Below are 24,465 nucleotides of genomic sequence, written 5' to 3' on the forward strand. Positions count from 1 at the left end.
GGACTTACAGTAGCAAGGGTGTACAAGTTGGGGAATGTTTTTGTAGGGTAAACAGGTCGCATGTAAGGAGAATGTGTTCCACAAGATCCTGAAAAATCAAATGCAAATGTGAAAAAGCAAATCTCTTAAGACATGGAAAACAAAACCAGAGAAACTAATTTCTATGAATCAAAATGATGCAGAAACTAGTTAAATTTTAACTAATTTAAATGAACTTTCTGCTGCTTAACAGCAGTCAGCAGTAAGGGCAGTAGTAAATCTACTCAAGCACTCTTTGTACTTCTCAACTGACAACTGAAATAATGCCTCCAGATGACTACAGAACCAGTTATATTCCCATAGACTGTTGTTTTTTTTTTTTTTTTTTTCCTGAGCTAGTCTCCATCTGGAGTCGTTGGAAGTGTCTTGTTAAGTAAAACAACATGAGAAAACACAGGTTTATTTTAAGTAATAAATACACCAAAGCTGCAGTTTCACACTGGGCTTTGTGGCCTCAGCCTCCCCATCATCAAATCATTTAGGCTGGAAAAGACTTTCAAGATCATTGAACCCAACTATAGTTGACTACACAAATATGAGGGCCAGCGTATGCTGGGGATACACAGGGGATAAAAACCCAACACATTTCAAGGGTACAGGCATACACAAATTACCATGGAATACAGAGAGGCTCAAATACTCAGTGCACCCAGTCCTCCACAAACCCAAGAGGATGCCCATTCCCAGGAGGATGAGTGCACAGCCTGTTTTCAGCCAGTTACCAGGCATCCAAGTACAGCTTCTGTAGCCACTTATCCACACCTCTGACATTTCTGAATCAAGAGGAAAATTTTGTGGGAACCTCCCAACTAGCCTGTAAGCATGTATGATATGTATCATGTATGAAAGATGAATATCTTTGCTGACAAAACCACATGAAGGTCACTGATTCTGAGCAGCACTTCCCAAAGCAGCAGCTGTGTGCTGCATTATTCAGGGTACTTTCAAGTCACAAGTTGGTATCACCTAATTTAAAGGGGACTTCTGCCATTTCATCTCCATGCTGACTCTTCTGTTGCTCAATGAACAACGAAAGCAATTGGGCTGCAGAAGCCTGTCTTTCATTAATTGACAGAAAATAGATGTACTCACTCAGTTTTTCAATATTGGGCATGACCTTGTTCCCTTTCTTCATATATGATGCACGGAAACCATCAACAGAAAAGATGATCAAAGGAGGACGAACAAAGCTAAAGGCAAAAGGAGCAGGAATATAAAGCAGCATTTCAAAATTTTAGGTTTTTTAATTTCCACTTGCTCACTGAGCCTCTAGGAAATCCAGAAGTTCAGTTACTGTATAAACTATATACCTTTAGTCTTTTATATACTTAACAGACCATGAGAAATTGATAATCCTCACACTTAGTAACAGCCAGTGTTCACTCACAGTCAGTGAAAGGGCTGATAGCCAACATAAAAGACATCTTCCCTGAGCTTAAAACATATAACCCATAAAGGCAAATGCTTATAAAAGGTGATGGAGAAGGAAATTTACCATGCACAAGTACCCAGCCCAGCACACAATCTCTAGTTAAAAACCACATATCTCATGACAGTTGGTCTTCTTCCTCAAACAGAAGTCCATGGAGCATTTGGAGCATGCTCTGTGAGGCACAGTTCATTCTAACATAGTAAAGATGACAGTATTTCTTGTTACTTTATTACTTTTTGAATTTACTACTACTACTGAAAGTCAAGTCCAAGCAGGCAGATACATGCCATGGGTGGACACACCTGGGCTTTTAATGTCATCTGCTTGCAAGGGTTAGCAGCTGTCACTGTCACCAGGAGAAGCATCTCCAAACTATCCTCCTAACAGCACAAGCTGAGGTGCAACCCAACACAGCACCTGAGCAGATGCTTATCTTTAGGGATAAGAGTGAGACAAATGGTTTCAAAAGTTACTTACTTTCTCCAGTTACTTCCTTTCGCCACCTTACTCATGTGCTCAAATTCCTCACTAAGTAAGCCTATACCCCACTGCATTTCAGAAATCCTTTCATTTAAGAGCATAATGCTGAAAGGACAAAATTCCACTTAAAAAACCAAATGACCTGAACTGTGTTCACATATGGCTTAACCTGAATTTTGCTGCAAGCAGAACAACTTAGATCTTTCCACGACTTCAGAGGAGTTTAGCTACCTTCCCTATGCATGTAAGTGAAGCAAGCAAACCCAGCAGCAGGTGATTGAAGACCAAGAGTTCAAACCCAAATATCATCCACCACTACTCATCCAACAGCTCAAAGGCAAATGCATTGCAATATTATGAGCCTAAATAAAGGCAAATGCATTACAATATTACGAGCCTAACTTTAGAAAGGGTGAAGCCCAGGAAAGCATCCAACCCACGATTATTCAGCCTGCACGACAGAACCAGTGCAGAAATGTGATGGGTAGAGGTGTAAGGCAGAGCTAGGGACCAATGGCTTTGCTGCATTTGCCTTTCCAGATACAGGCAAAACACTTACCCTGCTGGACATTCAGGAGTCTTTATCTCTTCACAGTCATCATCCACCCAGTGGGTTTCTCCTACCAGAAAAGTCACATTGGAGTTACAAAAAATTAAAAAATACAAAATCTGTGGATACAGCTACAGGTTTCACAGAAAATACACATAAAAAAAATAAAGCCTAGCTCCAATGAATGGACTGACTTGTCATACTTCCCATGAATAATAAGAATGTATTTTCACAAAGCTGAACAAGTGATCTGGTTATATTCTATTTAACAAAAATATCCAAACTAGCACTTCTACAAGCAGCTCTTAAAACTGGAATTAAAAGTATCCTTTTGACCGCAGGAGACAGTGGTAATGCTTTAGACACAGTGGTCATCTATTTTAATTTTTTTTATTTTTGATCTGTCAAAAACAGGTAGTGCTGCTTCTGGCTGTGAATTCCCACCCTCCTACCATCAGTTCTCATGGCTCCATGAGCTGATTCAGCTGGCTAAAGGCACAAAACAAAATTCATTCTGGGAAAGAGAAACAACTCTAAATAGTTTCCAGCTGGCTTAGAGAGGTGATCAGCTCATGGATCAGGTGAGACTCAAGCTAAAAAAAAGCATTAAATACTCTTTCAGAGCTACATTAGTTAAAATTACTTTGTGTAATCAACTATTTTCTTAAGGTTTTCACTGCTGAATGTTGTCTATAGAGTGGCTCATGATTTACACTTTTACAGATCAATTGAAAAAAAACCAAATTATTTACCAATGACCCTACTTTCTGAATCTGGTGCTATTAAAGGAACTGCAATTCAATTAAAAGAACAAAACAAAAAACATCATAGAAAAGACCTGCAGGAAATGTGTGCTGCAGCAATTCCAACTGACCATGACAGAAGGTGGGTGGACAATTTCCAAGGGAAAAAAAAAAAAACAACACACTATCCTCAGATAGGCAAAGGCATGAATAAAGAGGGAACACTGTTCTCACATAAAGCTTAGTCATGTCTGAGTTCCAGGGTCATTGAGATAGTTTGCTATTAACCAATAAAATGAAGATTATGTACATTAAAGCTAGAGACATATGAATTCCTCTGTCTTGACACTTGTGAGAGGAATCTCACCAAAATGGCAGGAACTAGAAACTATACCAGCATTTAAGTGGTCTCAGCTTCTGGTTTCTTTGGGAAGGGGAAGGACAATCTACAGGGATTTGCTGGAAAATACACATTCCACTTGGCTTCCCAACAGCAAAACCCAAGTAAACAAAAAGGCCCATTTTTCAGTGTATGGATGGATCTGGACTATTATAATTTTGTGAACATATGCATTTGTTCAAAATGGTGAAACAATTTCAAACTGCAACCCTTGCCCCCATAAAATTAATAACTGAAAAAACTAAGACCTAGGTGAGACACAAAAGCAAAAACCTGTAGAGCTCATTACCAAAGACCAGAAGACCTGCATGGCAGGTCACAGACCTGTCGAATGGCAGACACATTAGACAGGCATCCATGCTCTAAAAGAGCAGAGCAGTGGATGAACATAAAGTCTTCAAAGCCCATCCACCCGCCAGGCAGCGCAGGCTGTTCTGCAGCCATGGTGGGTCAGCTGAAGCCCATGCCACCCACCTTCAAGTAACAGCCCTTGCATTCTTGCAACTCCTCTTCCACAAGAAACAAAGCCTACAGGTCTTAGACCAAGTAGTTTGAGCAGGAACTTTTGTGGTGAGGGTGGAGAGAGGTCCTTGGGACAGAGAAAACATATCTAGGAATGCTCCGTTCCTTCTGGGATCATTAGAGATCCCTTCCCTCCCTGTGATGCAGACAAATGCATCTGAACACTTTAAAGCTTTGCTCTAAACTCTTCTTCATCCACCTCCATCTCTTCTCTTTCTATCATTACCTCTACAGGCAAAGATAACATCCTTCAATATATTATTTACCCCTGCTAGTGCCCAGAAATTTACAAATGCAATTCCCCACTTCCCCCACCTCTTAAAAAAAAAAAAAAAAAAAAATTCAAAGCAAAACAAGGAGAGTTCCTCTTTTGGATGAAAACTCTTTACCATGCCTTCTATTTGATTTAGAAAGATAAGAGGTAGAAAGACCAAAGACCTACCTTTGCAAACGACTTGGTAATTAGTACAGCAATCTCCTCTACTTAAGCAGTCTTCAGAGCAGTGACAAGCATTGTCATCATTCCTGGTTTCTCCACAGCGATCTTTAGTACACTCCCAGCCCCGAGCTAAAATATTCACAATGTAAGCAAGAATGAGAGATTGTAATCAAAACAAAAAACATTCAATCACACTATAATGAAAACACACTAGTCGTTAAACTAGATATGTCAACCAGAAACAAAAAGGATCCTTGTCACTTGCAAGTGCAGGAGGGCTCCTCCACAAATACGTGTGTGAGTATTTCTGTTACCCTCATGTGTTGTACTCCAGCCTTTGTACAATCTGAATGCTAGAAAAAGTGTGGAAAGGAAAAGACAAAAAAGGATGTTCACAGATAAATGGTGGAACCTAATGCACAAACCACGAATTTCCGGTGTTTCTTGGGTAATCTTTGCTTTTCCTCACAATTACTACAGTCCCCTGCTCAATCAGTAGAAATAAGAAAGTATAAAAGAGACTACATCGATGCAAAGTGATGCCTTGCTCCCACCATCAATTCCTCCCCCATAGGGCAGATCCAGCACCAACCTCAAAGATATAAAAAAACAAGAGCTGTTCTTCAAGAAAAAGCATGGCATGGCTGCTGTGAGAATTCCATCTTCTCTCATCTTGCAAATGAATTTAAGATCTGGCCTGTCTAAATGAGGTGCTCTCTCAAGGGTAGTACATTGCTTTGGAACAGGGCCTATGGTTTTAAACCTATGGTTTTCCACAATAATACCCACAGAGAAACTACAAAAATCACTTTAGACAACATGCACCCAGTAAAAAACCACACATCAGAGAAATGTCTTTTACCCCCCTTTTCTGCTTTGTTTTTCCTATAAGTGTGTAATACTTACAGATCACACATGTGATAATTGCTTGAATAAATGCCTGTGGGAGTATATGACTGATAGCATAACAGCCCCAGGGGCCATACAGGTATCCATCCATATGCATATGTGAACATGTGTGTCTGTTGTGGACAGGAGGGTGAGGAACTGGAATTCTGCCCTTTAGACAGACATTTTTCTGAAAGTCTTCAAAAAGAGACTCTCATTCTCTAGCCATTTACAGCAGGGGCAGAATAGCATCAGCCTAAAATTCAGACATTTTTGGCCTGGAACCAAACTTGTTTTTCATACTAGATTACCTCACTCTTTTTTGGTACCAGTCTATGAAAATTATATAATCACAAACAGAACTGAAGAAGTCAGGACTTTCAAGCATGGCACATCCATGGGCAATGATATTTTTAATCATTACACTTTTCTTCTGGCTGCTTAGTAAGTATAATACTTCAATAAAGCAAGAACAACTTCAATGGCAAAAATAAAAGGCACCTGTGTCAACTCTGACCACTGTGCAAACACTGAAGGAGATGGGTACAACTAATAATTTAAATGCACTATGCTAAGAAATAAAATATAACTCATGTCCCTCTTTGAAGTTTTCCTTGACTGTGACTCATGGAAAAAAAAAAGGCAAGAAAAGAAAGTGAACCTATTGCTATATTTCTGTCCCCCAGGATCCAATGAATTGAAGTCAAATGTTTCTACCAGTGCAGTAACATGTATCCTAACACCTGGAAATCAGGGTCTGAGGCATGGGGAGCAAGCCCTGGCTGTCCCCTGCTCCAAGAGGACCTGTACCCCTTCAATGATCCCAGCTTCCAAGGCACCCTCTTAAGTGAGCCTGAATTGCTCCAATATTAAGTTAGCAGTTGGGATTTAAAAGGATGGCTGACACAAAATGACCAGTGTCCAGTTTTTACTATGGCTTTTGATTGTAAACTAGAGGTCAGATGGGTGCCTGAACACTATTATTGCTTTTAATTTAGTATCAGAAGATCTGATTTTCAGAGTGATATGAAGAGTACCCTGCTTTTTCTGCCCCCCACAGAAAGGAGCAATAGGTGCACATTCCTACTGCTCCTTGCAAGGAAACACAGGCTGCATTTTGGGCTGAGCTGAGCCTGGCCAGCCAAGGCAAGGTGAGGAGGAGCTGCAGGTTATGCCAAGGAGTGCTGGTTTATCCAGCAGGTCCTGACCACTGGCAGAACCCAGGTGTCAGCAGGACCTGGCAGTGCAGGACAGGAGACCTATCATACCTGTCTTTAAGCACAGCTCATCAAAGTCGAAGCAGCAGCTGTTGTAGCTCTTGCACAGGTTGTCACAGCGGCAGCCAGGAGGCTCTGCCTCTTGAAGTTCAAAGCATCTGTTTTTGCAGGAGCCAGAAGTATTGATCCAGGGGGAATCTGACAGGACTGTGTGGAACAAGAAACAGGGCAACATCTGTCAGGCTGGCAAGCAATAGGACAGGCAGCTCAGCCCTGAGCCACTCGAATGAGCTAGACCTTGGATGCTTGGTCTGGGAAAGGGAAGGGAGAGCAGAAGAATTGCTTGAAGAAACAAAACAAAAAAAGAACAAATTCAAAAAAAGTTGTTCTTTTGGGGAAAATAAAAGGAACCAGCATGCTGTGATAACATCCTGCAAAGAAAGAGCCCTGGCTTTACCTCTGTAACAATCAAGAGATCATTAGCAGAAATGTATTGAAGTCTCCAAGGCCCCATTCCAGGAGCTGCAGCTATTCCACAGAAGCAGGCCTTTGTTTTCAGAAACCAAGTGACATTTTCATGGCTGGCTGGACAGTTTACATAGGAAAGGACTCCAATTAATCTACATGCAGACAGCAGGACTTGGTCTGCTACACTGGAAGGTGTCAAATCAATGTGAAGCGTGAAAGAAAACTTCAAAATGCTCTATAAATTAATGAAGAAATAAAGCAAGGCTTTTTGATGGGCTTCTGCAAAACACTAAACTGTAAAAACTTTAAAAAATACAGAAGTATTTAAGAAATTAATAATTATTATGTATATAAGTAAATGGAGGGCTGCCAGTCTGCAAATCATGAATAATGCATTAGACTTCAATAATCTATTTATTAGTAAGGGCCTTTAATGTCAAAGCTGATATATGTCTGCTCTTTTCTCAAAACTTACTATTTTATACACTTTATATATAGGAGAATCCTACATAACAGCTTATGTGAAGCAGGAAAATTGTGTGCTGTTCTTTAGGGTTAATTGTATCTTATGAAATGAAGTAAGGAGAATGTATGTTATCCTTTAAATATAGAGGTGTTCCAAGGAAAATTTCACAATGCCTTTTGTTCCTTGAGAGACCTATTAAAATTAAGTATTTGAAATTGTCTTGTGCTTTGTTTTCTTTTAGGCTATGGTTTGGTTTTGGGTTTGGCAAACCTCACCAGGATTAGAAGTATGACTTTTAGAGCACTGACGCAATGGCACTTTTGGGAAATAGTTGCTCTGATATTTTCTTATGTATTTTTCCCCCTACACTTTAACATAGCAGAGAGTTTAGTTTCCACATAAACTGAAGGGAAATCTCTTCCCAAATAAGATGGCATTAACTGAACACTGTGAGAATGGATTGAAAAGATGATGAAGGAAGAGTTTGGAGGTGACATTGTAGCAGCTGATGTCTCACCAGCTCTCATCCCATGCACTACTGCTCCACCACTTCCATTGGAGGGGCACTGACTGGACACCAGCACAAACCACTTCAGGGAGCAAACCTGTCAGAAAATCAGTGCTACAGCAAGATCACAGGTAAGAAACCCAAATGTGCCACAGTTGCAGTTGTGGCTCAGAGCAGCATCAAGGCACACTCCTGTAACTGCTGGAAAAGTTCAGCAGTTCAATCAGTTCATCAGTGCTCAGGGTGAGTAGCATCATACACACAGTGAAGTTTCACTCTATAGGTACATACCCTCCAAGCATGCTCTTAGTGAGCCATTAATATTTTGGCCATCTGAAATTCCAAGGAGATAAAAGAGTGTGCATCTATGCTGGCAATACACAGATCAGTATTTCCTTTGCTTACATAAGTAGGTCACAAAGCTATGCTAGAAATCAATCATATGAGAATTGTTTCAAATCATGTTAACACTCAAATTTTCAGAGCTATGAAGCTGTGGTCCTTATTTTTGATGGCAGCTCCTTCCTATCAAATGCTTCTGAAAATCTATTACCAAAAAATATTTTCATGTTATTTAATCTCTTCCACTACTTTCTTTTTTGGAAGGTAGATAATATATAATCACAGATTCAGTAAGCTGCAAATCAAAGGTATTAGAAACTTGAAGGTATTACATACCAGCATATAAACCTTACCCTGGACATTACTCTTTTCATTTCAAAGGGCTGAGAGGGAGACCTTTTCAGAAGGCCAAAAAAAAACCCAAAACCAACACATCAACATGTGTTTAGGAAAGAGAAGGTGTAAATTTGACTGCAGATTACATAAGAGATGGTTAACTGCAGCTCAAGGAATGCCTATCTCTTGTAAAGAACAGCTCATTTATACCAGGAAACCACCCCCACAGAAGCTGTGCAATCTCAGAGCTTGAAGATTTTGAACAAGGGCTGGGGATCTAGAAGATCTAGAAGTCAGAAGTACTTCAGTTACAGCTGACCAGGTCTTGGGATATGAAGGTCTACATGGCTGTTCAAAATCCCTTCTACCTCCATCTTCTATAACTGCAAGTAGGGTATCCATTTCATGTAAGAAAGGTTTAGCCTACCTTGTCTAATTTTTTCACATCTCTTGACAACCACTTCATTAGTGATGTAGTGAATTATCCCAAATCACTTAGCAAATTCAAGTCACATGTCCTGAGTCAATCTAGGACACTTTCCATATCGCAGCACAAAAGAGAACTTGCTGAATTTCTCCAAATACATTAAGATCACTCTTTTGTTTCTCATGCTTGACCTTGTCTTTACAGCCAAACCATGATTTTCAGGTCATGCACAATGCCATGGCACAGGTACTGGTGCATGCAAAATACTTTGAAAATATGTCATTAGGAGCTCTCTCCCTGGTGAGCACTTTCAAATTAACAGAAACCCCTGTAGACAATTTAAAATTCTTTTCAAAATTCATGCATCCCTCCACAGATCCTACAGTCAGATGGTGCAGCAGGCACAGGAACCTCAGCCTGAAGATCCTTACTTCAGTATTTCATACATAAAGCTTTTCACACTGGTTTCCATACATTCCTTTTATTGCCATTAAGTTCAAAACGGCATTGTCTTCTATGTCACAGGTTAGAAAGGGAAGCTAAACAGGGCAATAGCGCCTTTGTGATTCAGTTCAAGGAAGATGTTACATTTCCACTTTAAATGTGTTATATTTATCTTAGACAGTGCCATATCGAACTATTTCTTTTGATTCTGTCTGATAAAAGGTTTAAAAATAATGAAAACAATTTATTTTCAGTAGTGTTTAAAACAGGACTACACAATATAGGTATGCTTACAGAGCCACTGTAAGAAAGAGACAACCCAGTAAAAATTCACCACTTTGGATCCCATATGGAACCTATATGGAACAACAAAATACTTAAAACATCTGGAGTGCTAGTTCTGCTAGATGATACTCCTATTATGAACTTGCTTTTCATCTTTGCAATGAGGTAAATCCAAATGGAAAGCCAGATAAGGGTAAAAATAACAAGTGTTCCAACAGAAGAAAAGCATTATTCCATTTTTAATTCCATGCTTAAAACTGCAGTAAGAAGAGATAGAAAAACTACAGTGTTTCTCCTTCCAGAGCATTGAGTTATCCTACAGTGATCAAGAATCATGCTTCAAGAGATTACTAAGGCCATTTTCCCTGAAGGTGCTTTAAAAGATGGCTAAGAAATTCATAAAGCAAGTAACTTGCAAAGGCAATGTTAAGGAAAAATGTGAGCTTTGGTTCTCTACTGTATCTTAAAATTTTGAGTAAAACATTTATTTCATTTAAATAATTTGTTGCCTACAAATATTCAACATCTCAAGTGTATAAAGACATACACCTGTACACTGTAAAAAGAGAACAAGAAGGGTGTTTTAGCCACTGTGGTGGTACTTTGGAGTGCATTTGCAAGGGACTAGGAAACAAACATGATGTTTTTGACTCACAGCAGAGTTCTATGCTAAATGAAAATTTGCTTACAATCACGGCATACCTCTGGAGAAATAACAAACTGGTTTCTACAATAATGCTTTCTACAATAATTCTCAATGTCAAGGCACTTGGGAGCAAATAAGCTAAAGAACAGTGAAGCTGAAAAAGAATTTATACCAATGTTTTCTTCTGGATATTTTGTTGGATTGCTCTTCTAATTAAGTATAATTGGAAGTCATGCAATTAAGAGTGACTAAGGTTCTTTCATCACAGTGCTTTCAGTTTGCTAAAAAACCCTGTACATCTCCAGTGTAACTTTTTACTGTCTATACTTTGCTGTGACTATATTTCTTTATGCTTTGCTATCATTTTTTTTCTCCCGCAATAAAAGTAACCAAGCTACATAAACACAGAATGGACAAAATCCTCCATTACTTCTGTCTCTCATTACTGCACCCTTGACTGGACTACTTCAATAGTAGTCAGTCAGTCCCATCTGTAAACAAATTTTCAATAGATTTCCAAAAGTACCCCATCTCCTACCCTTTTCAAGAGATCCAGTGTTTCTTCTTACTTTCTGGAATGCTGAGCTAATCCTCCTGCTATTGTAAGGAGCACACAGCTACTGTTCCCAGCCCTGGAGGTGTTGAACAGTGCTGGCAGGCTCAGCAGCCAATGGACCCCAATATCAGATGTCTGGGTCTTCTGGAAAAACCATCTGAGCCCTGCCCTAAACAGTCACTAGTGAAAGTAAAACAACTGGCACTCAGGTATTGAACACTTGAAATGCAAATCCTCCCCGTCCCTATTACACACACTACACATCTGTTCTACAGTTAACATCCTAGAAGATATTTTATTTTTCAAACAATTTTTCTTTTACTGCTATAAAGATCAAAAGCAACAGCCACTATCTTTTTGATTACCTAAAATGCCTCTACTCAGTGACCAGCAGCCCTGATAGTGGCTGTGATTAGACAACAATTCCTCAAAGAGAGAGGACAGCAGGACACAGATATGCTACCAGGAATACAACAAACTCTGGCCACGGCAAACAATTTTATAATTAAACTTCACAGGCTATCATTACAGACGGGCACTGCAAATGAAACCCTTTCACTTCAGTTACGTTAACCAGCTCTAAGTCAATGACCACAAGTTTCCTTTCTCCTGCCAAAGGAACAGAGACACAACTCAAGCCTGCTTTTTCTTGAATAAAACAAGGACTAGTTGTCTGGTTTATACATTTTTCCATTTAGACTATGCTTGAGCTCCCAGAGCCCTATACTGCCCCACAACATAAATAACAGTTCCTCCTGTGGCATGTTCTTGCTGTCTTCCAAAGAAAAAAAGTAGTAAGCGTAAGAAAAGCAGAGGATCTCGGTGACAGCACATCTGCACGAACACCTGCTCTGCTCTCCCAGCCCTCTCCGCCGTCAGATGTCTGCCGTCTACTGTTCACAAACTAGCATGACCTCAGGAGCCACAGAAATCCCAAAAGCTTTTCTCACCAGTGCCTCTTGAAAGCACTAAAAGTTTCTAGAAACCGCTTCAATGCTAGCAAAATAAATCCACCACCCTTAAAGCCATCAGGGAGTTTTCTCTTAGCACTAGAAGGAAGCCATGCAGAGTACAAAACACTGCAAACACTTCAGGAGCTGAGGAGCCCAGTCTCTGTGAGACTGACAGTGCTCAGTCCTAAAATAAGCTAAATTTTCCATAGTCACATGCACACAGAGCAAAAGTTTAAGTAAATAGGAGACCTATAGGTGAGTCCCAAAGGTCAACTGACTTGGGTTCAGCAAGTTATTTATTCTTCTCCATATCCTAGAGGGAAAAGGAACAAGCAAACTACTGTTAAAGAGTAGGAATGGTTTCTAACCGCAGTCTATAACATAAGGGTATATGGTGATGTACAATTTATGTCTGTTACTGTACCTGAGACCGGGCCCTCATCCCATTCTTCAGATCTCCTAAATCGATTTGTTGTAAATCCCATGCAGACATTTACTCCAAAGGCAAAAGCAAATAAGGATATAACCTGCAAAAGTAAAACAGCAAAGTAAGCAAACTGTGCAAGAAGCAGGACTTTTGCACTAAGAGCATTATGCATAAAGGGCAGAGATGATCCTCAGTACATTGGAGCTCCCTAGTACTGCAGTTCCCATCACCGGAGCAGCAGCTGACAGCGTCACCGTTGGAGAGTAACACAAACCAGAAGGGGTTTATGAATAAAACATCTCTTTCTAGAGCTGAAACGCTCCTTTTTGTAGGAACTTATTCAGGAGAGACGGGCTATTCCTCCTCTAAAAGCAAACACGCTCCTCTCCTCTCCTACCTGGTGCGAGTGGACGCAGCCCTGCTTAGCCATACCAGGGAATTCTTGAAAAGCCTGTGCCGCACTGTCGCCTTTTTTTATAGTGAGCGCAGAGCTCTGTTTGCTCGGGGAGTTCAGGCTATTAGCTACAAGTAATCCCACCTGGTGAGGTTGACAGGCTCGTGTGATTTGTCCAGGGGGTGATTTCATCATGTTTCACTCACAAATCGCAGCTCCGAGTGCAAGAAGCTCCAGGCATCATCGCTCGCTACGCCCTCCCCCCAAACGCACACCCGCGCTCTTTTATGTGGTTTCCTCTGGCAGAGCAGGGCTCGCTTGTGCCGCTGCGGCCAAGAGCTGTTCCTGCTCGTTTTATTCTCCTCACAAAAGTAACATGCTTAAAAGAGAAACCAAATGCGGCTCCATCTGGCTCAGAGAAGAAGCAGGGGGAAGCTCGCTGGGGGCTGCCAAATGCAGATCTCCCGCTGCCACCCCCGAAAGTGGCCCGGCCGGTGTCAGGTGTAGCACCCCGGGGGTTCGGCCCGGGGCGCGCCCGCAGCCGCTGCCCTCGCACGGCCGGGCGGGTTTGGGGAGCGCCGGCTCCTTCTCCGCGGGTGCTCCCCAAGTTCCTCACTGGCTACCGAGCAGAGGCCTCTGGAAACTGCCGACACCTTCAGAGCAGGGGGCAGGGGGGCATTTTTCAACAGTGTTCTCCCGTGCTGCTGTGGCAGGGCAAGGCTCGTATCGATGGAAACAAAAGCAGTTTCATCTGAATAGCTGGAAACCCCAGACTTCCAGAAAGGAAGGGAAGTGACACGTTCCCTCTGCCCCACATTTCCCCATTTTCATCAACAGAAAACTTGGCTGTTTGGATAAGCACTTTTATTTACAAAGCAAATGATAATGCTGAACAGAATTACGGTTCAAATCAGTGGCTTAAATATTATTTGCCAAGGCAAATTATTTACCACTGTAGTTTGCCACTTTTTTTTTTTTTCTCTGATGAAAGCTTCTTTCATGAAAGTGTTTACTAACAATTACATTTAAAGGGACAGAGTCAAGGTTTGTAAGCCCTCGGGTGGACTGAGCTTCCCTTGGGACCTGTCCCATATTCTATACTAGCATTGAAAGACACAGTTCAGTTTTCTTTAAAATATTTTGCAGTATTAAACACATACAATTTTGAACTTTGTTTAGAGGTAACTTTTACCTGCTGAAATAACTCCCCTACCATGCAGCTTTACAGGAGAATCTAAAAATCCCTTCTCTTTGCCGCCCAAGTGTCAGCCTGCCAGCCTTTTCTAGGACCTGATCCTTTTTTATGCAGTTTCTTAACCAAAAGTGGCTCCATTGTGCAGCTGCAACTTTGCATTGCAAGGCTCAAGGCAATGTAATTAGCTTGAAAATTCCTACACGAGGACATTGTATTCGTTTTCCTTGCACAAACTGAGACTATGTATTCAAGACCCATCTTCTAATGTTCACTTTATCACTAGCTGGGCTGAAAAAAAAAAAAAAAGGTTGCAATAGGCACTATTTTTCCAGCAAAAAGCTGTGCATAGAGGTCTAAAGAAAAGTAATCATCAAAGGTTTTACTAGCTGTTCCTATAAAACTCTTCACCCTTAGCCTCTGGTATATCCTGTGGTTAAACAACTTCATCCCCAAACACTAGGTAAGTACAGCAGTGTATGTCCACAGCAGAAGGGAAACCTAAAGTGTCACAAATGAAATTGCTCAAAGGTGTTGCCTATGTATCTTAGCTAATGAAGTTCATGGTTTCAGAGCAAAGTATGGGAATCAGCAGCCTCAAACTCTCCTCCAGTCTAGGACCTTTGGATCACAAAGGGACTCAGGCAAAACGCAATGGACTTTTCAAATCAGGTGGCCAATTTTGCGTGCTCAAACCAATACATGAAGTCTCTGAGATGCTCTCCATTTCAGAGCCTTTGCTGTTCCTGTATATCTTCCTAACACACAGGTCCTCTGTTTTTTTGAAAGTTCCTACATATGTTAAAAATGGCCATTCAGAAAAAAAACCCTTAACAAATAAAACAAAACAAAACAAAAAAAAAATACAGCATTATGAATGACTTCTACTAATTTAAACATACATACATATTTCATTCTTCCATTCATATAACATCTCTGGAACTTGCAAACTGCACAATTGTACATAAATAGAAGAGCTTATTTTATGTTTCCTAGTCCATGTTACAAGTATATTAAATTAATTAAGCTCCTTTGTAATGTCCTTTAGAACCATAGATGATTACTCTGAAACGGCTAATCTTTTTCATCTTTGTTATGTAAGACATTTTCTAGTAGCTCTGAACTGAATGTAGTCAGACGCACAATGTTCTTTTTGTCACAAGGATTGTGCCTGAAGCTATCCCACAGATTCAAAAGGAGCTTATTAGCATAAACAAGATCTAATGATTTTGTTCAGGAAAAATTTCACTGTTTGAATCAGTGGCAACTAATTTTTCAGCAACCAACTGCTATTTTACTAATCAGAAAAGAAAGGATTAAAGCTGAAATAATGTATTCCTGGCCCACTGAATTCAACAATTCAGTGGAAGTTTTAAGGCTTAAATGAAACACGTTAAAAAGGAATTTTAACAAGATCATCAGGATATGAAATGTCTCTTCCTCAGTTTTCGTGCATAAAAATTGGCCTTTGACTTTTCAGGCTTGTATGATTACACTGATTATTTAACACGGGATGCAAAGCTTACAACGAGGCACCAGATGGCGCCTCACAGGAGACGTTCGTGCTGTACCATTTCCAGTTACAAACATTCACAGAGTCACAGAATCGTTTAGATTGGAAAAAAACATTAAGATCACTGAGTCCAAACCCATGTCCACCACTAAACCACGTCCCTAAGTGCCACACCTAAACGTCTTTTAAATACCTCCAGGGATAGTGACTCCACCAGCTTCCCTGGGCAGTTTGACAACAATTTCTGTGAAGAAAATTTTCCTAATATCCAGTCTAAACCTCCCTTGCTACAAGCTGAGGCCATTTTGTATCATCCTATTATGTGTTACTTGGAAGAAGAGAACAAACTCCACCTGGCTGCAGCCTCCTTTCAGGCAGTTGTAAATAGTGATAAGGTCTTCCCTGAACCTCCTTTTCTCCAGGCTAAACACACCCAGCTCCCTCAGTTTCTCCTCATCTGTGCTCCAGACCCTCCTCCAGCTCTGTTTCCCTCCTCTGGACATGCTCCAGCTCCTCAATGTCCTTTTTGAAGTGAGGGGCTTAGAAGTGAACTCAGGCTTCAAGGTGCAACCTCCCCAGCACCAGGTCACTGCCCTGCTGGCCACACTATTTCTGATCCAGGCCAGGATGACGTTGGCTGCCTTGGCTACCTGGGCACACAATGGCTCATGTTCAGCCACTGTTGATCAGCTCTCCCAGGCCCTTTTCTGCTGGGCAACAAACTGACTGAGGGTGCCCTCAAGCCCCTTGTCCAGGTCGTCATTAAAGATATTAAACATAACTGACCCCAGTACTGAGCCTTGGTGACTGGACACCAACTGGATTTAACTCTCTGGGCCCAGCCATCCAGCCAGTTTTTTAATCCAGTGAAGAGGCTACCCACCCAGCTCATGAATAGCCAATTTCTCCAGAAGAATGCTATGGGAAGTGGATTCAAAGGCTATTCCAGAGAGTTAATATAAGCAAGGCAGTCTTACATAAACTAGTTTTTCTTGAGCAGTTTTTTTTATGAGAAAAGGAATGCAGAGAAATCAAGAATACTGGCTGAGTCAGAGGTTGGGGATGGAGTGGACTCCAATAAAATGAGCCTTTTTAGCTACTCCTGTCAACTTTGCACTGGATTCTGGATGCATGGGGTGACTGGGGGACCAGGGTGAAAGCCTCCAGTAGGGTTGACAGCGACATGAAAGACAGAAAGGTGAAGGATTTCTCTCTCTCTCTGTAGTGCCTCAGAGCTGTCATCCTCCCAAACACAGCATCCACGTATAGTTGTGGCCAAGAAAAACAGTCAGTTGAGTGCAAAAAATAGCAATTTCAAGGAACAAAACCTTTGGACAAACCATAGAAATTCAAGTTGTATCCACATCACTCATACTCAAGTACAAGCACTGGGAAACCAAATGAATTTCCAACAGCCAGAGTGGACATGGGAAGAGTTGAGTACCTTACTGAAGACACCCTGAGTCTTAACAATGTCAGAGGCACAACATATCAAGTAGAGCTGATTCCTGTGTATAAAGGACTTTAAACCACATTTTTATTACAGACTCAGAGAATGATTAAAGTTGTAAGGGACCACTGGAGGTCATCTCGTCCAACCTCCCTAATCAAACAGGATTCCCTAGAGCACATTTCTAAGGATGGTGAATATATCCAGAGAAGGAGATTCCACAGCCTCTCTGGGCAGCTTGTTCCAGCTTGCTCCAGTCACTCTCACAGTAAGTTCTTCCTCACATTCAGGTGGAACTTCAGAAGACACAGGACTGACTGCCAAGGAGCTGCACCACTATGCCCTCTGCTACCCCATGAGCCTGGGGAGACCCACAAACCAGGCTGTGCTCACATGAAAGCACACCCTCCTCACCACAGTTTCTCAAAACACCACCAGTCTTAAATTATCTGTCTGCTCATCACTGCCCCGAGGGGAATGGTATGCAAATGATAGTGCCTGGTGCCCTGGAGGGCTGTGCTGAGGATGACTTTCTTGGCCAAGAAGGCCCATAAAGCAGTGCCAGACCCTCAGGGACAATCGTGGACAAATTAAAGTCTTCAAAATTGCAGTTTGCTGCAGCCCAACCCCTGAAGCATGAAGTGCCTTAGGCACATATAGGCCCATCAACATTTCTGGGCATCCTATTATAAGGCCTGCAGGGTTCACAGGGCTGGGGGGAGAGCACCCATATACAGCCAAAACTCACTGAGTACCACCAGCACAGCACATCGACCTGCAAAGCATATTGCACCCCTCCTCACCTCACCTCACCTCACCCTCGTGTACGTGTCCTGCTCAAAACACAGGGACAGTGGGTTCACGCCTGGCTGAAACTGAGTTCTGTCTACCCAGAGACAGAAGAGGAACCACTTCTGGCCAGGGGAGGACTCGAGTCCCTGTCTCTGCTTTACTTTTGTAAAACATTTGTATACTCACTGGGATAATGACTGAAACGCTGGTGAGCAGCCTGGTGAGAAAAAGGAGGACATAATGCAGTAGAGAAATAAATTTTCTCACACCCCACATCAGATACAACAACTTCAGCAGTTCAGTGAGGACCGTGGATTTGGTGACAGCACTGCAGCTCCAGAAGCTGCCTATGATGCCTGTGGAGGGGTCTTAGCCCAAGTGCACCCTCCACACACAATCACCATTTGTGGTGGCATACAGGCAGAATAAGGTTTACAAGTGAGGTTATGTCTTTTAGCAGGAGAGTCAGGTCAGCTGGAAAGAGGAGAGGAGTTTTCAGTGACCTGGAGAAACCTTTGGGTGCTTGAATGCTTGTCTCTCTCCCAGCAGTACCACAACTAATACACCACCCACTCCAAGGCAGGGTATTACACCTCTCACTGTGAGCCATACACCACAGCAGCAACATTTACACCAGTCCCATATCTCATCTTCAAAGAAACTAACATATACCCAATTCAGTTTCTGGACAATATCACTATTATGAAGCAGCTCAAGCACTTCACTAAAATGCACTGACTATGTGTTATTATTATTATATTAAATGTATTTCTTAAGATAGTCATATATAAAAATTCTAGCAACAGCAGAATAAAAATTGTTCTGTGATGAAACAGGGAGAATATGAAGGAGTGAAACATGGAGCCACAGGGCCCATATGTGTTTTTAGCACAGCCCATAAAAGCTGTGTATTCAAGTCCTCACTCTTGTTTTCCAGTGCTTGATATGGGTGTCACAGGAACCCATTAACAGCTTTACAGCGGTCTTTTTCAAAGAGCTGTAGATTTCAGTGGTGTGGAATCCCCCCCGCCTACCCCCAAGACAGCAGTCTGGAGGTTTCAAGGGCCTTGCATGGTACCTTGCATATGCCACACACAATCACTGTTAATTTATTTGAATTTTACAAGTGATACAACCTATTACATCCCACAAAAAACATAGCCCCTTTAAAATAATGAATTGAAGCTAAATAAAAAAAAAAACAAAAAAAAAAACAACCGAAACAAAAATTAACAAACAGCAGTGAAAAAAGCTTAAAAAAAAAACAACAAAAACAAACAAACAAAAAAAAAACCACAAGGATGGGAAAGCTACTTAAAGATGTAAAAAGCAGGTTTTCTAGACTTCAAATAATATTTCCAGTTTCTTTTTCTAATTTCTATGTACATTCTTTACCATGTTCAAACCTTTCTCAGTAGAATATTAGCTTTGAATCTCCTGGGTATATAAAACTTCTTGTGGGGACTTCTACAATAACCCTGTAACAAATCTCTCTGACTTGATTACATTTACCCTCAGCTCAAACTCTATTTTGGCACATTTTCAAGGTCAAGGTTTGGATATGATTAAAAAATTTCCAAGTGCTAGTCTCTCCCCTACAAATAAAATGTGGATATAATTAATACTGTTTACTTTGTTTTCTTTGCAAACAAGAGTTTCTGTTTATTTGAAGTATTTTTTCATGTTTTCAGTACTTGGATCAAAAAAGAAATATTTTAATTAATATCTTTCTCCTACTTAATCTTAAAAAAAACCCACACTGATATTTTCAAAACAGCAAAATCCTATTTGATTTGAGTTTAAAGAGATATGTCACAAGAAATATTGTTCTCAACTTGCCTGCAGCTGAGGCTTTTTTTGCAGCATCAGTACTTCTCCAGAAAGATCAAAGTGGGGTCAGGCTGGAAACAGGATTCCCACACAAGTAGGGACATGCCTTCAGGTGGTCACATTTTCCTCCTGGTTCTACGTATAACAGGCATCTAAGGCTGAAGAATTGGCTGCTGTTATGGTGATGTGTGTTTCCACCTAAAGCTTTTTTTTGGCATGGTAAATAAATGCATGAACATAGAACAGACCGTGGCAGTGTTACAGTTAAGACAACTAAATAAAAAAAAAGGCTGAGGGCCTTCTGGGGTTTGAACCTACTTCACATGAGCATGAGCCTGACTCAAGCAGATCTATTTAATTTGCATAAGGACTGCAGGTCTACACCACTAAATCAGTCCAATACAAAGAGAAGGAAATCGTGAAGAAATTAGGACAGCTGATGAAGAAGAGATGTCCTCTTAAAGAGAAAAACAACAATTATTAAACGCTGCCTAAACTGCCTGATCTGATTCACTGGCCACATGAACATTTATGTGGCAGAAGATACAACAGGAACTGTCCAGGCTTTTGTTCATAGAAAATTGCATAAAATGGGGACACAGCTAACATGTTAATAAACTTAATCCCATCTGCAGCCCTTTTTTTGATGTACTGATTTATCTCATACTTGAAAGACACATCTTTTAAAGCTATCCCTAGCTGTTGAGAGGGGTGAGATATTTCCACACCTTGGAAATAACTGGCTTTTCTGGCCATTTCCTTCAGAACAGAAATAAACCCAGCAAATAGAATCCAGATACCTCATGTCTATCTACCTCCAGTCCTAGCAGACTGGCAACTCTTCCATCCTCTCACCCCAACCATTTCTAGAGATACACTGCAAATCAAAACAGGTTAAAAACTTCCCTTCCTTTGCCAGGTTTTACAGTTGGATGAGTTTCCTGCCCAGGTCTTCAGCCCTGGCAGCAGTGAGACACAGTGAGCTGCAAACTGCTGCTGCTTCTGAGCCCTGAGCTGGGCCTAGTAACTGAGAAGCATCCAGCATCTGTGAGCAGGGGAGCAGGGAGGGGGCAGGGACAAGCTCTGCTGTCCCCTCACTCCCTCTGCTCCCAGAGGAATGGTGTCACCGCAGCATTCACTAAACACTCTGCATTTCTTAATAGGCATCTGCTGCTGCCTGCTATAATGGCAAAGCACAAAAGTGTAAAACAATTGCATCTTGCTTTTTGGGTCATTTCGGACAGATGGGCCACTTTCCAAGCATCACAAATTTTCCTAAGTTGAAACATGTCACCACAAGTTCAGTTGAAGGTCACATTTTTTTTTTCTGATTTTAGCTGAGTGCAAAGATGACAAATGTAAGTACAAAGGGAAAAACATCCTGTTGGAACAGTACTCCCTGTTTTCTACGGGTGAAAAAAGTATAGGCAACATTTCAACAACTAAACAATGTGATCCATTGCTGAATGATTGTTTTTAAAACCCATATCATAATGTGTAACTGAATAAATTTCAAAGTCGGCAGGAATGCAATATAAAAATAATGAAGAAAAATGCTAGTAATCAAAACTATGCAACTCTGCATTGGTTTGCATAAGGATTACCAGGGGGTTTTAGGCAAATACTTTTTTCACTTTCTCAGCATAAAACTTTGGAAAGGAATAAAGTATTTTTTCTCATGCATTAAACAAGTAAACTGCAGGGAAATGCAGGTCACTTAAATATTAATAGATTTCTTCATTATTTTAAAGCAAATAATCTTACTGAGTTAAGCTTTGTTTAACTCATATTTCGCCTTTTTATTTAGCAAAACAAGACTTTCAGAAAGAAATAATTCATTGGTTTAGTGATTGCTGACTGCTGTAGTCCAACAGCAGCTCTGCTCTGCTCTGCTTAGCCTTCAGAGAAGGCTCCCCACCCTGGTAAATGTCCTTTTCACAGCAGACAAGACTGAAACCAGTTTAAAATTATACTTGTTGAAGATTTCCATGGCAGAGACAGATGTTCCTGGGCATCCACAGAAAGCCTGCAAAACTATTTAATTTATTATCTTTTCATTGTCCATGGCTAACCCTTCTCCAAGACACTGAAACCAAACAATTTTGATAGCAACACATGATCCAACCCATGTAAAAAAGACTTGAGTAAACTACTGCTGTGGTGAAGAGAGCAGGGACATCTCCTTCACCAGCTGCAGGGAGGGCCTCCAGTGCCTGCTGTCCCTGCTCAGATGTGGAAGCCATTGTATAAGGGCAGGTGGAAATACAGTCAGACCGCAGGACAGAAGGCACAGGGCAGAGGCACAGGAAACTTTCTGAGAAGTGGCAGATTCAACACACAAACCAGACTCGATGCTGCCAACAGCAACTGCTAGGACAGCACAATAGATGAAGGGTACCCAATATCCAGTGCTGTCACAGCTGTCTCCTGCCATCTGTGGGAAATGCTGGGCTGGCTTGGCAGAGCAATGGGAGGGCAGAAAAGACATCTTAGTGTTGAGGGTGAAAAGAGACAAAATATATTAGGAAAACAGAGCTTTGGAGACTCCAAAAGGGATTCTCCTTCTTGTTCCTGCTGTTGTGGGGATTGGAAGGAGAAAAACATCCTTGTGATCTCTGCCTTATTGCTAATGCTCTTTCAGTTGTACTTTACTGCACAAGTCCATTATATGTTAGAGAATGTCAAAACGTAGAGCATCTTTAGGTGCACTGAATTTATGTAGTCAAGCAGAAATGTCCTGGGTCAGTGCTTTTGGACTTGGCAACAGGCTGAGACTGGGACCCTTCAGGTTGTTTCCTGTAAGTGAGGACTTAGATTCTCTGGTACAATCCTGTCATTTACAAGGAAGATACAAAGAAATGCTGTTCCCCTGAGCAGGGAAAGGAATCCTATTATTCTGGATATCCCAAAGGCACTTAAGGGCTTCTTACATTTCTCCTAGATGACGGGTCATCAGCACCAAGGGAATTTCACTTCATCTTACAGCATTCCCTCTGTCCAAGCTGGAGGGGTGACCTTTTCTGGGATTTGCCTATTGTCTTCACTGCCACTTTAGCTGCTCAGCCTCAGCATGGAAAGAAACGAAAACAGGCATTTATGGGTGATGGCAACTTAATTATTTACAAAATATTGTTTCATCAGTACATTTTATCTTACCCTCATAATGACCATATTTTCATCCACCGGATGCTCAGTTTACAGACATGTTTATGTTCATGTTCATGTTTATGGGTGTTTATGATTGTCCCAGCCAAAATTCATTGTGGGTGTGCGAAGAGCTTTTGAGGAATGCCTGAAATGATTGAGGAAGCCGTTCCTCTCTTCTAGTGTCACCTGGTGCAGGTACCAGATTGCAGCCACAAACTCATACTCTTCTTTCTCCAAAGATGGTTGAACCAAGCCATAATTTCTCTTTATACAGCCTGTGAACTCTCTAAATATTTCACTGACCATCCTTCACTGGTCCTGATACAGATGGGTGCCAGTTCCCACCATCCCACTCACATCTGAGGCCAATGCTGACACACCAAATCATGGGCTGGTGCAGCTGGAGGGGCACTGATTTGTTACAGTCCTTGCAGTTGCAATCACAGTTTCCCTGTCCCCTTTGGTAGCTCCAGCATTAAATTTGGTGCAAGGCTGGTCCCCCTTTGCTGCTGCCACAACACAGGTTCCTCACCACCATCCTGTCCAAAAACCCTTGTCCCATTCCCCCTTTCTCCTGCCACTGGCCAGAAAAGGTTTTCAAGCTGTCACATTCATCAACAGCACCAGGGACATACAGCTAATGCTACTTAAAATATTTTTCAGCAGGGTGAAATACACAGCAATAGGTTCAAATCCACAAATGTGCTATGGATAGTAACTCCTACCTTGGAATTCACTTCAGCGTCTTTGTCCTTTTTTCTTGCTATTTGTCATGAATGCTGGTGCATCCTGCTGCACCAAAGTCTCCTGCCTCAAGGACTAAATTAAGCAGTCTGGGGCAATTCTGCAGAGCCCAGTTGCTGTAATCAACTAATTGAAAATTCAGGGTTTGGGATGAGGTGTCCCTGGGCTGTCATTCCTCCCCTCTACTTTGTTATGCTGTTTGCAAAACAGCTGAGGGAAGTGTTCCAAACTTGTCCCAGGTTTGCACAGGGCTCTCTGTAAAATTTGGAGTGATTCCCTGGATGGATGTGTCTGGGAACTAGTGGGCTAGTGCTGGCTAGTGCATGTGTAGCCTGGCAGCCTTAGCAGCTCATCCTGCCATGTCCCGGCAGCCACATGTGCCAATGCAGAGCCAGAAGCTTGAAATTTGGCATAGACCAAGAAGCCTGCATGAACAAAGCATTATTACCCAGGAGAATCCATATATCCCAAGTTCTTTGAGCACCACAGATATGAAAGGCAGGACTTCAGCTGAACATGGCATTAACAACAAGCAGCAGGGAACAGAAATCTGTGAAGGGAATAAAACGTGACATTTCAGTGAGGGGGATGGGAGGCGGGTGCTGCAGGAGGGAGGACTTCAGGAAAAGAATGGCAGGAACAACCCTGGCCATGTCCCACCAGTGGTGTTTCTGCAGATTTCTACATCAGATGACATGGAAAGAAAAAAAAAATAGGTTATAGACAAGGTGAGGTTTCCAAGAACACTTCAAAATAAAAAAAGGAAGATAAAACTGGTGAAGAGCTAAGTGACAGCAAAGCCAGAGACGTCTTCAAAACTAGAAGGCTTTCAGGT

General features: G+C 41.5%; 1 protein-coding gene and 1 long non-coding RNA gene across 2 annotated transcripts in view; both read right to left on the reverse strand.

Moving 5' to 3' along the window:
* Positions 1-24,465, reverse strand: part of ENPP2 (ectonucleotide pyrophosphatase/phosphodiesterase 2) — a 71,423-nt gene that overhangs the window by 43,380 nt on the left and 3,578 nt on the right. Inside the window, 6 exon segments of the mRNA XM_053984672.1 lie at positions 9-88; positions 1,132-1,229; positions 2,511-2,571; positions 4,609-4,734; positions 6,762-6,917; positions 12,566-12,668. Coding sequence (XP_053840647.1) covers positions 9-88; positions 1,132-1,229; positions 2,511-2,571; positions 4,609-4,734; positions 6,762-6,917; positions 12,566-12,668 — 624 coding nt within the window.
* Positions 21,595-23,875, reverse strand: LOC128811239 (uncharacterized). The gene is made up of 3 exons (XR_008438271.1): positions 23,612-23,875; positions 22,670-22,803; positions 21,595-21,765 (listed from the first exon to the last, which is right to left on the reverse strand). It is a non-coding gene; the product is annotated as an uncharacterized LOC128811239 (long non-coding RNA).

Source organism: Vidua macroura, chromosome 1 (assembly GCF_024509145.1).
Source record: "Vidua macroura isolate BioBank_ID:100142 chromosome 1, ASM2450914v1, whole genome shotgun sequence".
In the NCBI taxonomy this organism is placed as follows: Eukaryota; Metazoa; Chordata; class Aves; order Passeriformes; family Viduidae; genus Vidua; species Vidua macroura.